We start from the raw sequence: 11,918 nt of genomic DNA on the forward strand, positions 1-11,918 counted from the left end.
CAGGTCACTTACGGTCTGACCCAGTTTAAGAAGCCAGGCCTTCCCGTCTGCTTCGCAGGGAAAGCAAAAGCAAAAGTCCAGAAAGATCCACTTGCTGTAACACAGTTCGAAAATACTGTCTGCAAATGACGTTGAGCGATTCAAGTGAAAAGTGTTGTCACTTGCTTTTTATCGTGTAGGGTTTTAATGATTTAAAAAGGCTTCTTCTTGATTTATTTCCCTCTTTCCATAATATCCTCCTCACCACTTTTTCTGTCTTAACACATCTAACAACTACTAAAAATGACTACGCAGTTTCTCTTTCCCTTGTGTTGCTAGTTGTAACCAGTGAACATTTCTGGGGAAATCAGTGCTTTATTAAGCAAATAAACTAAAATAACCCACGCCTCCTCCCAAAAAAACCAACAAGAGTGACTCATACTAACACACAGGACTTCTTTCAATGATCCTATTTTTTTTCCTGGAAAGGTAATTATCACCTTTGGCTGATATTTATTAATGTCACAGAGTAATAGGCGTGCTAAAAATATTTACATGTAGACTCATTCTAAACTTGGAGAACAAAAGCTCTGCAGATCTATGTAGTATCGATGTATACACAGACATATACATTAAACCACAGAGCTAACAGTGGCCCCAGAGAAGGGTTGGAAGTACTGGCAAATCCCATAAGACAGTACATGCTAGGACCCTGTTTATGAACCTGGGATATGAAAGGAAGGAAAATGCCAATTGTCATCAGTCAGGGTCCTGTTCTTAGGGCCAGTCACAGGACGGGAAATGCTGTGCAACACTGACCAGTGGGTGGACCTTGCTGGCAGGAGGGGGAGGCACATTTAAAACTGTATGGACGTGTGTCTGTGTTTCTAAAGTTAAAGATGCAATCCGTTTTCCCCTCAGTATTTATCTGTCAGGGCACATTTTCTTTACTAAACATCCTAAGGGACAGCAAATCCCTGGATCTAAAATCAGAACAAAACAAAATGCATTTAAAAAGAGCTAACACGGTATAAGAAAAGAAAAAAAAAAAGGAAGAAATGTCCTTTGACCAACCAAACCCAGTGCCCAACAATTCTGACTCATAGTGACCCTCTAAGTCTGGGTAGAACTGCCCACTGCCCAGCGAGTCCATGCTGACTTACAGCGACCCTGTCGGGGGTAGAACTGGCTCTGTGGGTGTCAAGACTGTATGTAACTCTTTTGCAGGAGCAGAAAGCTGCACGTCAAGGTGGGGGGTGGTTCAGGCTCTTGCCGTAAGAGTCCAACATCGAACCAACCCACTAGACCGCCCGGGGCCCCTTGAAGCTTGGCAGCAAATGCAAACGTGAGGAAACAGTGCACTAGGCTAGCAACAATGGAAGGCCACTTTAGCCGCCACTCCCGGGAGCCAAGGATCAAGGCGTCTGGTTCTGGGTGGCATGCAGTCAGAGGGGCACTGACGAACCAGTGTGCCCAGAGATCTCAGACGGGCCGCCACGTGGCGTGAGACTTGTCACACAGGAAAGGTAGAAGAAGGAGGGAGGAGAAGGGACAGGGGCCACGTCACCTGAGGGACGGCGCAGTGTGAAACGACAGTCGGTTCTGGTTTACAACTTGGTGAATGTACTTCCAGTCACTTTCTCAGGAAAGACTTGACACTCTATTACATGATGGCTGTAATCAACGTCAGACCCTCGACTGGGAATCAAGAATTCTATTTGATCCTTCGGTTTCATGCTGGGCTTCAAGGATGCTTGGGCATGCTTACCGTGAGCAGCAAGCTCTGGAAACAGATGCGGTCTTGAAATGTGCTCTAAATGCGAAACATATTTGCAGAAGGGGCTTGGAGATAAAAATATAGACTGCTTGTGCTCGCTCTTACTGGGCTGTTTCCTGTCCTTATCAGCAATCAACGCTTCTATTGTTCTGCCCTTGCTTTGTTGTTCAAGGTGAACAGAATCATCTACGTGCCCGTCTTCCTCTTCTGTCCCTCCCGCCCACACCCCTACCCCGGCTCCTACTTCGTTCAACAGAGACTGACTGTACCCTTACCAGGTGCCCGCTACAAGACCAGGGCTCAGGAATATATAAAACACTGCTACCGTCTTTGAGAAACTCCACAGAAAAGGGAGGAGGGGGGAAAAGAGGAGCTGATAATAAGGGTTCAAGTAGAAAGAGCATGGATTGATTTGCGGATTGTGATCTTATCTGTAGGAGCCCCCAATATAATGATTAAAAACTACATTTTTTAAAAAGGCATTGAAGCTAGACCATTCCCTTAAAAAGGCAGAGGAGGACTTATCAGAGTGTGCCTGAGCGCAGGAGGAGCCTGCAGGAAGCAACCAGACAAGCGCCCAGCCGTTACCTGGAAGGTGGGCAGGGGGCACCCGCCCGGCAGCTCTGCGGGATAAAGGCCCGGCAGCCAGCTTCCATCAAGAGGACAAGCAGGAACTGCCCCGCTGAGGGTTGTCCGGAGTTGAAATGGACATGCTGGACTACAACCCCAGCAGCTCAAGTTCAGGGAGGAGGCTCAGATGCGAAATTCACGGTGGCCAAAGAAGCAAAGCTTCCCCGAGGTCGGCAGCAGATGGCTGGCGTGGAAACGTGAAACAGCGTGGCCCTCTGGAGGAACTATAAGTAGCCCCGTATTCCTCCCACTCAAAAGCACAGCCGGTGCTTTAAGTTACAGGCACCCCTGCCAGCGTTTATTAAGGCAAAAAGGGAGCACCTTTTATCTAGGAGGCTCGGATCCCTGGGAGGCAGCGAAGCAGCCACGTGGACCGACTGTCATTTTCAGACGGGTCTGTTCTGTACTTGAATGGACAGGAATGGCCGCCTAACTATCAATTTTAGGTGTGTGTCTCTGAGAGAGCTAAAGAAACGTTTTCATTAGAAAAATGCATCAAAGAGGTATAAAGACCGTCCCCAGGACCCTCGGGTGACAATTTCGGCGCGGGAGGAAGTTCTTCCCCAGGATGGAATGCACAAGGGATTTCCGAGAAGAAATGTCACCGGAAGGCAGCGGCAAGAGGAAGGGGGGCGCTGGAGTGCCCAGGAGACGGGAGAACGTTCTTGGGGATTGAAGAGTGTACTCACACCCGTCTGTGTGGCTGACGCTGATGTGCCACTCCGCGCTCCCCCCAGCATTTATCAGGGAAGGTCAGCTTTCTTTCACAAAGATGTTACCTTGAGCACCACGTGCGCCTAGGATGCGCCCGACGACGCGAGCCTTCGTATTGGCAATTGCCTCGCAGGCATGTGAGAGGCAGACCGAAGAAGACCGGGGCCTGTGGACGGTGGTGCTGGACAAGAACCTGGAGAGCAGCACCAGGGACTGCTGGGAAGACAGTGACCTGTCTGGGAGCCAGGCCAGAGTGCTTCTTAGAGGCAAGGACGGCGAGCCTTCATTTTACACACAGTGGACCTGTCCTGAGAGACCCGGCCTCGGAGGAGGACACGGAGCTCGGTGAAGTGGAGGCGCGTGGAAAGCGAGGAAGGCCCGGGAGGAGATGGGCTGACGCAGGGCCTGCAGCAATGGGCTCAAGCGCGGGGACAGCTGTGCAGACCGGGGACGGTGGCATGCTGCGGCGCGTCAGGCCGCTTCGGGTCCGAACAGAAACCATTTACACCGGCCCACCGAAACGGGGCAAAGTCGCCGGCTTCTCTCAGGACGGTGCTCACCGTCTTCCCCCATCAGTGGCATTGAAGGTCAACCTCAAGTTTCCTACCCTGCCCTGACCCTCCTTCTCGAATCTCCAAACCAGAAAGGAACACAAAAGCCCTCTGCCACAGAGCCGATTCCGACTCCTGGTGACCCCACAGGTCAGAGAAGAATGGCTCCGTGGGGTCTCTAAGGGGGCACCCCTTCGCAGGAGGAGACCGCCTCATCTTTCGTAGGACGATGGGGGGTGGGGGGGGTTTCAAACTGCTGACCCTTCAGTTAGCAACCCAGTGCTGCAGTCACTGTGCCACTAAGGTGACTTTCCTGGATGCCAGGACACTGTGAGAAAATTAGCTTCAACGCCCTGGCAAAGCAAGGTGCAGGCTCCCAAGCGCTCGCTGTCTCTGCTATAAAAAAAAAATTTTTAAAAAGCACTGAGCCTTCAATAAAATTTATGTCTCTGCCATCCCTAGATAAGCATGGTTCCTTTCATCAATAAATCTTCTTCCCATGTGTGGGTGGTTGTCCAAGTGTCCGAAATAAATCCTCGTGAAAATCACTCACAAGAGCCATGTATCAAACCAGAGTCGAGCCAGACAGCCAGGTTTCATCCCGAGCTGGGGAACCTTGAACTGGCTGCAAAGAACAGCAACCGGCCGCCCAGCCAAACGTAACCAACGGAGCTAATAAGAATGGAAACCACGCGTTCGGTTCTCAGCACCAGGAAAACAAAAATCCTAGTAAACCGTGGCAGGGCGTGCCCTGCACTGAGCTGAACCCAGAGCAGTAAAATCAAAACTTGATGGCCTGTGATATCTACTTTTGAAGAAGGCCTGATGACTTTGAACCACTTGAAATAAATGCAGAGACACCCAACCAACTTCCAGTAACGTAACGTGCAACTGTTCACATAGGGCTTTGCTTCTGTGTAGGGTCCATTAAATTTAATAACTTCCCCCCTCCATGGCTTCCCATAGAGAATGTTTTCAAAATAAGAGCAGCTGCTGTTAAAACTTCATCACTTGCCCGTGGCTGCCATGACAAAGGTCTGTCGACCAAACACCAGGCTCTTAACAAAGGAATGGGCTGTCGTGAGGAGTAGGCGTGCTAGTGTTTTACGATGGCTCCTTGGACGCTCCAGTTTATTAGTACTAATTGCTGGAGCTTTCCTTTTTAACCTTTCTTAAGGGGGTTGCTCCCTCCTGGGAGTTCAAAGAGTGGTTCTGCTCTAATAAATGTTTACATACACTTGGAATGTTACTAAAACTGCTAGTTTCAAACCTTGACTGGGGGGGGGGGGGGGGGGGGGGGGGGCGCGGTTAGCAGACACCTGGTCACGAGGGGCATTGGAAACACCACCGGGGTGACAATGACACCAACCAAGCCTCCCGACAGGCCACGCACCATCCAGGGAGAACATTTTTCCCCACCTGGGAATGTCTGGCTGCTGGGGTCATAACTTTGCTGTGACTTTGTTTACTAGACAAACACCTAGCCCGCTGACCTTCAGGAAAAGAGTGAAAAGGGAGACCTCGTCAATCGTCTTGTGCAGTTGGACTGAGCGGAATTATCTGGGCTTTAAATGTTTGGGAAGGAGAAAATTCAAAACGATTTGCTTAAGGAGAAAAGGGGAGGAAAGAATTTGAAAGATTACAGTTCCTAACTCTATTTGGTGTTAAAAATAATAATAAAATAGAAAAGAAATCCCCCAATGCCCCAGAGGCCTCTGCTAGAATAATCGAGACAGCTGCCCCACCTTCCTTGTGCCTCTGGGAAGAAGCAGCAGAAGGTGCCAGGGATGGACATGATCACACGAAATTATCCATGTCAGCCCCTTTCCACTGCACAGGTAGGAAAGGGGTCGGATTAGGCTAATCCAAGTTACTTCATCCAGATTAATAGGATGGGAGAGGAGTTACCTATACTGCCCCTAGCCCAGGTGAACTTCATACATTCTCTGACCCATAAGTCAAAGAATTGATGAGATAAGCAACTATGCCGCATCCCTGCCCCCGCCCCCCTGCCATAGTAGGATAATTCACTTGGAAAGTCACTATTTATTTACGTAGTCTTTGGTACTGCCCTCCAGACAAGTAATGATAAACTTCGTGTCAAGCCTCACAGGTGCTTTGAGCTGCAGCAATGTTATGGAAGTGATGCTCTCTTACCGGGCCCCCGCCAGATCCCACCCCTCGATGGGATGGATGGAATAGAGATTGGGCTGTCTCCGCAAGGGAGAAGGGTGTGGTGGGTGGGCTGAGTGATCTTCAGATCACAGGCGTGGAACCATCCGGGGTTGATACGGACTCTCTCTAGCAAACATTGTCTAGAGTCACATAGAGTGAAATGAGATAATGCATAAAAGCAGAGGTCCGGGGCAACTGTTACTTACACACAGATTGTTACATATTAAGGCCACCCTTGGTGGGGAAGAGGTACCAGCCTCTGAGGGACTGACTGCTCCCACTGTAACCTCCCCAACATGCTCTCTGCTTAGGAAATGGGTCTTGAGTTTCACACTCCAGCTCCATAGGACCCAAGCCCATTCTAATAAGGCAGCCCCTGTTAGTCAAGTACATGACAGTAGCTGATTATTTGGTCGGAAACCTGTAACTGCTGTGGTTGTTACCATGTTTAAGGTTGCCCAAGGTTAAGGAATAATTCCTACGTCTTGGTTAAATACACCTGTGAACGTCAAGACACGGAACCTTTCTCTGCAGTCAACTAAGGATTATGGGCAGCACATCTTTAACATTTTCTTTACTTTTTTTTAATACCTATCCCCACCACCACCAAAAAAGTATACAAGTATAAATCCTGGTGGCTCAATTTTAACCATCAATGGCTAGAAGCCCCCGCCCGAGTGGAGGTGCGGGTGAACTGCTCTGGTAAGGATGTCAGCCTGAGAGACCCTCAGTGGCCGCGTGACTGTCCTGTAAGCTCGCTATGATTCAGACTCACAGCCACAAAGGGTTTGAGGACGATTGCTGGACCTATGCACGAGGATGCCACTGCCGTGGCTGGAACCGCATTAAGGGCTAGCATCTGTGCCCACACGTGTGAAGTCACTCAGGAGAAAGGAAGCCACCCAGGGAGTTGTGAAATCGGATTGTCTGGAGGTTTGCAAACAGATAGAGCCGTGGTCTTTCTTCGGGACCATCTTGTAGGATCAAATGGAATGACAGTCCCTTTCTGGTTGCTTTTATTCCTGTGACCCCTTGGAACAGAGTATCATTCTGCCGATCTTCAGACCAATATAATTCACTACTATTTTCTATGCTCCAACATGAGAATTGAACAGGTTTTTTTTTTGTAATGGTGTATTAGCCTTTTTCTGAGTGGCTTCTAATTCTTTTAGCTCTGTAAATGCTCACTTTAGATTTGCAGACCAGCAGTAAGACGGATGAGCACTTAGTGGGCACGTCGATGTACTAAGCACTGTATGTTAAGTGCTTTATGGGTGCTATGTGACTACAGGCAGGCCCCACGTTATACACATCCAACTGACGTACATCCTGTAAAGCTATGAACCAACCCTGTAAAGCCTGGTACGATAAACACTGGAGGTTCCTACAGCAGTGTCGGATAACAAGCAGGTGCTATTATATTACGATGCACAGCGTCATTATAACTGTATTACTATGTGAAAGATGTCTTAGTGTGTCTGTATCTTTAATGATTTTAGGCACAGAAAGGTATGTGGTATAGTAAAACAAGCACTAACTGAAGTTAAATCGGGACCATACCAAACTCTTCCCACTTACATACACATTCAACTTAAAGACAGATTTAGGAATAAATCTTATTTGTAATCTGGGGACTGCTTTGTATTTTGGGGTACTAACTCATTTGAATAGTTCAGTGGTCCACGGGTTTTGTATTTTAAATGTGCTTTGTGGTGATCCACCTTGAAAATCAAACAGCCCTTTTAAGAGTCGAGATTTTCACTTGATTCACTTAAGCTGGGGCTTTCCTGAAAATGTAATATACTATTATATACTTGGGCATAATTGTTTCATATGTGACATATAGTTTCTATTTTTATAATTTCTAAAAATCCATCATTTTCCACAGCAATTTTAGTTAAATGATATCAACTAAAATCTAGTTAGCGCATACTGTGTAGCAGAAGAAAAATTTCTTACACAAAGTATCTCATTTAATTCAATTCTTACCCTAAGAAGTAAAGATCCTTTCTCTATTTCACAAATAATGATGATAATAATAATAACACTAACTTTCAAATGTGTAAGAAACTTGCCTGGACAGTAGGAGTTGTAATTCAGACCTGGACCCAAACCTTAAAATCTACTGCAGAACAGCAGTGAATTTTGGTCCTTCTCATTCAAGATCATGAGAAACGATTTTGTCTCTCCCTCCAGATAGGAGGATGAGAACTGGTTCTTCCTCACACGAACTTGAACTGCTTCAAAAACATCCTGGAACATGGGCCTGAAATGACTTGGGGATGTGTGTGGGTGTGGAGGGAGCCCATATTTTAGTTGTCCACCTAACTTCAAGGAAATAGCATGATTTGGCAGGGAACATAATGAACATTATGATTAGTGTGTGCCTGCCACTCCATGCCCGCTCACAGCGGCCCCCCAGGACAGAAGAGAACTGCCCCATCAGGGTCCCTCGGCTGGTACTCTTTACAGGTGCAGGTTCCCCAAGTCTTCTGTCCTCGCGTGAAGCCAGCCACTGGTGAGTCTGAACTGCCATCCCTTGGGTTAGCAGCGGGGTGTTTAACCACTGTACCATGAGGGACCCGTATATAATGAAGACAACCCACCTCATAATCCAGTTACATTTAAAGGACGGCTCTAGGCCACAGACTCTGGGGAACGTTTCCAACGCTGAAGGAGGAAGTGGTTTGAACTGTGCAACTTAGTCCCTCCGAATCTACAGACAGGCTCCTCCCTGGGGAGGGCCCAAGGGCCAGTGCCCAGGGACGGACACACAAAGCTGACTCCAGACAGCTCGGTGCCAGGAGTTCATCAGTTGGCACAGGGCCACGCCAAGAACAAAGCTAGGTCAGTCGGGGCTCCTGCAGTTCCCTGACCATCCAAGACTAGTTGTTCCTTGCTATTTCTCTACACGCTGACAAGAGGGATTTTCTGTTCTCTCCTCTTTCATGTTTATACAGACCCTCCCACGCTGGCACCATGCTACCTCCCCAGCAGCCACTCACAGAAATGTTCCGGGCAGGAGGTCATAAACCAGACTGAGCTGTCAGGTAGAGGCAGGGCCCAAGTTACTAATGAGAGCGGCTCCCAGGTGTGCATCTCAGAACAGTGGGAACAGGTGCATACGGTTCTTATTTCGCCTCTGCCTCTCTCACTTTGAGGAGCTCTGGGATGGGGTTGGCTACAAGGCGGGCTGCCTTCCACAAGGTCTGCAGTCTAAAACACCCCAAATGACGAGGCCGTCTGCTCCCATCACGACTGACAGCTTCGGAAACCTTGAGGGGCAGTTCTTCCCTGTCCTATAGGGTCACTGTGCATCAGAATCAACTCGGCGGCTGGGAGTTGGTATTGACTTTCTCCTACTCTCGTGCATCAGGAAACCTTTTCAATGAGTTACAAGTGGTGCACGCTGCAGCAGGTTGTGAGGAAGAGTTTGCTGTGATAGGGGCTGGTTCTAGCTTTTAAAGCAAGGCCTGAGTTGCCCAGTAAATCGAATGGTATTCAGCTCGGGGACTTACTCTAGTTTAAAGCTTTCCTGTGGCCCAGGTGAGCCAGCATCTACTCTTAGCTCTTTCTCTGAGCAACGGAGAAAGTTGTGCTGCATTCGGCTATAAGCATGCCTTGTCGAGGGCCTACTCAGCACAGTAAGCACAAGCCTACTTGTGCTTACTTACTAAGATATGGGGAACGCGTTTACATTTTTTCCCACCTTCTCAAAATCCTGCTTCTAGGTATGACTCCCAACCCTCTTACATCTTTCCTGTCGCACCTAGTCTCTTTTCGAATGTACAATTCCTGGCTGGGGTACCCAGCAAGCCAAGTAAGCACAGCTTAATTTTTTTTAAAAAACCCACACAGATTAGTAAAAAAGTATAAGTCGGCCTGTGTTTCCCTTGTTTCCTGGACATTCCACCCCTGTAACATGTTTTAGGGAACCATCCGTAAACTGACTCAAAATAGTTTGGCTGATCTAACCCATCACGTGAAACATCAACAGTAAGGACAACCTATTGAGGCAGCGCCTGGTTGGTGTCATTGGCTCGTGGTGTTTCTAATGGTCTTCCAGGTGAATTTGCAGAGGCCAACAACCCCGCAAGAACACCCTACAAATGCATCTCTCTCTCTCTCTCTCTCTCTCTCTCTCTCTCTCAGGCTGCACTCCCTCCCTGCCGTCTTTCCTCTGGGCACTGCCAGGACACAGATAACAAAGATTTCGGCCACAGGGGATGGGGCAGATGAGTGCCCCAGGTGCCCCAATCCAGAAGCAAGTTTGCACAAGGCAAACGTTGGCACGATGTAAAACAATGATCTCCCTGACTGGACTCAGCTCATCACCCAACACCTCGCTCTCCCCCTGTGCCTTACTCATCCCTCTCCTACCGTCTGTCTCTGGATGTTGACTTCAAGGAGACAAGGGTTCTGGCCAAGGGCGACGATGACTAAAAGCCTCAACTCTGCACAGTGCCCCAGTAGATAGCACTGGGTGCGTAAGAATCACAGCGGTGGTCATATGGAGGAGCGGCAACACGGTTTGCCAAAGAACCTCACGGTCCCCCCTCCACCCCTCCTTTTGCCTTACTCACCCCCGTGGGAGTCCATCTGTTGCCGAGAATAGGAAGGCACTAGGACCAAAGAGCCCCTTCCTGCTATTTGCTTGAGGAGCAAAGGTTCCCCTCCTCCCAAGTGGAATGAAAGAAGGGAGTCTGAACTAATCAACACCTGCCAGCCCGCTGGTGGTGCTTCAGCTTGTCAGGGATGCAACTCAGCGGAGAGAGTAACGGCTTCGAGCTTCGCAGAAAACGAGAGAGGGCGAGAGACAGACACAGAGACACAGAGACACGAGAGAGAGAGAGAGAAAGGCATTAACCTGGCCAGGAGTCGCACAGGGGTACAGGGCCCGAACACGCGGAAGAATGTCTGGGAAACGGGGGTCCCATGGCGTGTGTGCCTCAGGGAGCTGAGGCCCTTCTCCCCACACCTGCAGCGGGGGCAGTGTGGTAGGGTGTAGGTTCGGGCATCCTGCGTGTGTCTGCCCTTGTTGTTGTGTTACGTAGTGCCCACAAGGCCCATAGGGTGAGCGGAGAGACCCTTCTGTGGTTCATATCAGTGGGAACCTTCTAGCTCTCTCCAACGACTTACCCTTCTGCACGGTGGCCGGGCGAGCATGGAACTGGGACAGGGAGGGTGACCAGGGTGGCCCTCTGCTTCAGGGAAAGGCTGCCTCAGGGCTATGTGCTGCCATTAATACCACTCCAGGGCCTCAAAGCACTTACTGCCTCCTCTCTGATGGGGATCTGAGGTTAGCCAAGTACTTCTCTCTCTCTCTCTCTCTCTCTGGGAACCGGCTAGCTGGGACTCCTGGGATGGAAACCCACCAACCTTTACGAATTTCAAATGGGGAGGAGGCAGGGGGGCTGCGCCACCAATCCATCGTGTGGGTTACAGGCAGAAGTTAGGAAGAGAAAGGAGCGCAAGCAGAGGAAGACCCGGCAAAGACCCCCTGGAGAAAGCCCTGGCTATGAGACCGTGCCCACCACACCAAAGGCACGTCCGTCGGCAGGGGCCCGGCCAGGTGGCAGTGCACGTCATCTCAAGAAAGTGATGTCCACTTCCGTGGGTTCTCAGGCTCTTGACTTACAAATGTTCTCGTGTCTGGTGATACTAACATTTCCTGGTTGGCGGAACCTTGCCCACTTGCTTCTATCCCCTGGGTGCAGCTAAAGACAGCCTGGGCCCATCCCGCTCCCCCACCCCACCCCCACCCCGGCCCCTGTCTCCAGGGTGGGCTTTAAGTACAAGCACGGTTTTTACCTGAAATGCGCCTGGGCACATCGGTGATGGCAGGAAGGCCAGTGCCCCGCGTGGAGGACAGCGGAGTGGTGGAGTGGATGGACGGAGACGTCATCTGGCTCAGGTAGGAGGGATAGGACTGGTCATAGGACCACGGTGGGGAAGACTGTGCCTGCCTGGGGTCTGGGGGCAAGAAGAAGAGGCATCAGTAGGATATCACCCGCTGCAGCCTGGCACACACACAACCCGAAACTCGGGGGAAAGCAAAGAGAGAGAGAGAGTACACAGAGGATGACTACCTC

General features: G+C 49.8%; 1 protein-coding gene across 2 annotated transcripts in view; it reads right to left on the reverse strand.

Annotated features, from left to right (window-relative positions):
- Positions 1 to 11,918, reverse strand: part of RUNX2 (RUNX family transcription factor 2) — a 131,106-nt gene that overhangs the window by 25,490 nt on the left and 93,698 nt on the right. For both annotated transcript variants that reach the window (XM_004710800.2, XM_045294858.1), the window contains exon 4: positions 11,638 to 11,799. In XM_004710800.2, the coding sequence (XP_004710857.1) occupies positions 11,638 to 11,799 (162 nt within the window). The remainder of the gene's footprint in view (positions 1 to 11,637; positions 11,800 to 11,918) is intronic.

Source organism: Echinops telfairi, unplaced genomic scaffold (genome assembly GCF_000313985.2).
Source record: "Echinops telfairi isolate 266 unplaced genomic scaffold, ASM31398v2 ScPeMD7_3533;HRSCAF=4204_1, whole genome shotgun sequence".
NCBI classification, from domain to species: domain Eukaryota; kingdom Metazoa; phylum Chordata; class Mammalia; order Afrosoricida; family Tenrecidae; genus Echinops; species Echinops telfairi.